Here is a 1,933-nt window from a genome sequence, read left to right as displayed (position 1 = left end):
GGATTCATGAACCATATTAAAGAGAGGTGGCTTAGATTAGAAGAAAATAATAGGTCATCTGAAGTCCAAAGTGTTTTGCAAACGCTCTCTAAAGAACTGGCAAGGCGTTGGTGTTTTCTTCTGTGGTGGCTTAACACATATATTTATACTTTTATATCAGAGTGTTTTTTTTTTTTTTTTTTTTTGGTACACGGGCCTCTCACTGCTGTGGCCTCTCCCATTGGGGAGCATAGGCTCCGGACGCGCAGGCTCAGCGGCCATAGCTCACGGGCCCAACCGCTCCGCGGCACGTGGGATCTTCCTGGACCGGTGCACGAACACGTGTCCCCTGCATCGGCAGGCGGACTCTCAACTACTGTGCCACAAGGGAAGCCCCAGAGTGATTTTTAGACAAGAAGTTTTCAACTCTGTAATTACCAATCCACAATGGAAATTTTGACACATAATTAATTACAGCATTGCTTAGACAATAGTAATATGAGAAATACTAACGCTGAATGCAGTATTTCTTGGCACACCTCTGGCTACATTCTTATTGGCTGAGAAACAATTATACATGACTAGTAAGTAATTCATACGTAGTATGAAGTGAATGTGAGTGTACGAGGGCAGCATGCATGTACAACAGGTACTTCTAGTTAAGCCACGTTCAGTCACTGCTGCCGGTTTGGACTAAAGCGTTCTGGGCAGTAACAGTGGAGAACATCATCAGAGATCGCTGAAGCCTCACAAAGGCCTCCCCGTTCTGGGACGTGAGCAGCTTCCCTTGCAGATTGGATCCATATTTAAAGCAGAGGCAATGACATTTAACCCACTGCAAATCGCTGGACTGGTTCTTGGGTTCTTCGGCATGGTGGGAACTCTGGCCACAGCACTTCTGCCTCAGTGGAGAGTATCGGCTTTTGTTGGCAGCAACATTATTGTCTTTGAAAGGCTCTGGGAAGGGCTCTGGATGAACTGCATCCGACAAGTCAAGGTTAGGTTGCAGTGTAAGTTCTACAGTTCTTTGCTGGCTCTCCCACATGACCTGGAAGCAGCCCGCGCCCTCATGTGTGTAGCTGTTGCCTTATCTCTGATTGCTCTGCTTATTGGCATCTCCGGCATGAAGAAGATTCAGTGCAAAGGCTCTAACGAGAGGGTTAAAACATATCTTCTGGGGACTTCTGGAGTCCTCTTTATCCTGACGGGCATCTTCGTTCTCATTCCGGTGTGCTGGACAGCCAATATCATCATCAGGGATTTCTACAACCCAGCCGTCCACATAGGTCAGAAACGAGAGCTGGGAGCGGCACTCTTCCTTGGCTGGGCAAGTACCGCTGTCCTCTTCATCGGAGGGGGTCTGCTTTGTGGGTACTGCTGTTGCAACAGAAAGAAGCAAGAGAACAGATATCCAGCCGCTGAGCCTCCTGCGCCACACACAGATAAGCGACCACAGAACGGGACAGTGCTTAGTAAGACCTCCACAAGTTACGTCTAACACCTGCTTTTCACTCAAACTGTGGGTTATGATCAGTGTGTTTTATAGAGTCTTGCCAGAAACTGTAAGTACATCAGGCAGGAGAACTTGCTTTACGATTGTTTTTAAAATTGAGATGAAAAGTTTAAAGGGCATATAGATTGTAGTCACCTGTGATAGGAATAAAAATGACTTGCTTTAGACATTCTGACCTCATGTGTATTAAATGCATTTACTATTACTGGACTCAAATAATAATCCCCGTTCCAATTTGTGTAGTCTAAAATCAAGTATGTCCATAATCCTTAGTATAATGATAGACTCTTTCTTTGTCCACAACCATATATTATCTGTTAAGAAATCTGAATTCTATTGTAATTCATAAACCCTAGCAATAAAACATATTCTAAAATATAACCTAACTTATTTTTTCTCCAAATTGATGACTTTTTTTCTTTTTAAAACAAGCTGCAAATA

At 44.0% G+C, this 1,933-nt stretch overlaps 1 protein-coding gene across 1 annotated transcript; it reads left to right on the top strand.

Moving 5' to 3' along the window:
- Positions 1-799: 799 nt before the first annotated feature.
- CLDN17 (claudin 17) lies at positions 800-1,477 on the top strand. Its single transcript, XM_065876720.1, has one exon. It carries the CDS (start codon positions 800-802, stop codon positions 1,475-1,477), a length of 678 nt encoding a protein of 225 aa, XP_065732792.1.
- Positions 1,478-1,933: the final 456 nt, after the last annotated feature.

The sequence above is a fragment of the Phocoena phocoena genome, chromosome 4, assembly GCF_963924675.1.
Source record: "Phocoena phocoena chromosome 4, mPhoPho1.1, whole genome shotgun sequence".
Taxonomy (NCBI): Eukaryota; Metazoa; Chordata; class Mammalia; order Artiodactyla; family Phocoenidae; genus Phocoena; species Phocoena phocoena.
This window is presented reverse-complemented; position numbering and strand designations above follow the sequence as displayed.

Coding starts and splice junctions, on each gene's coding strand:
- CLDN17 (XM_065876720.1), top strand. CDS start 800: ATGACATTTAACCCACTGCAAATCGCTGGACTGGTTCTTGGGTTCTTC.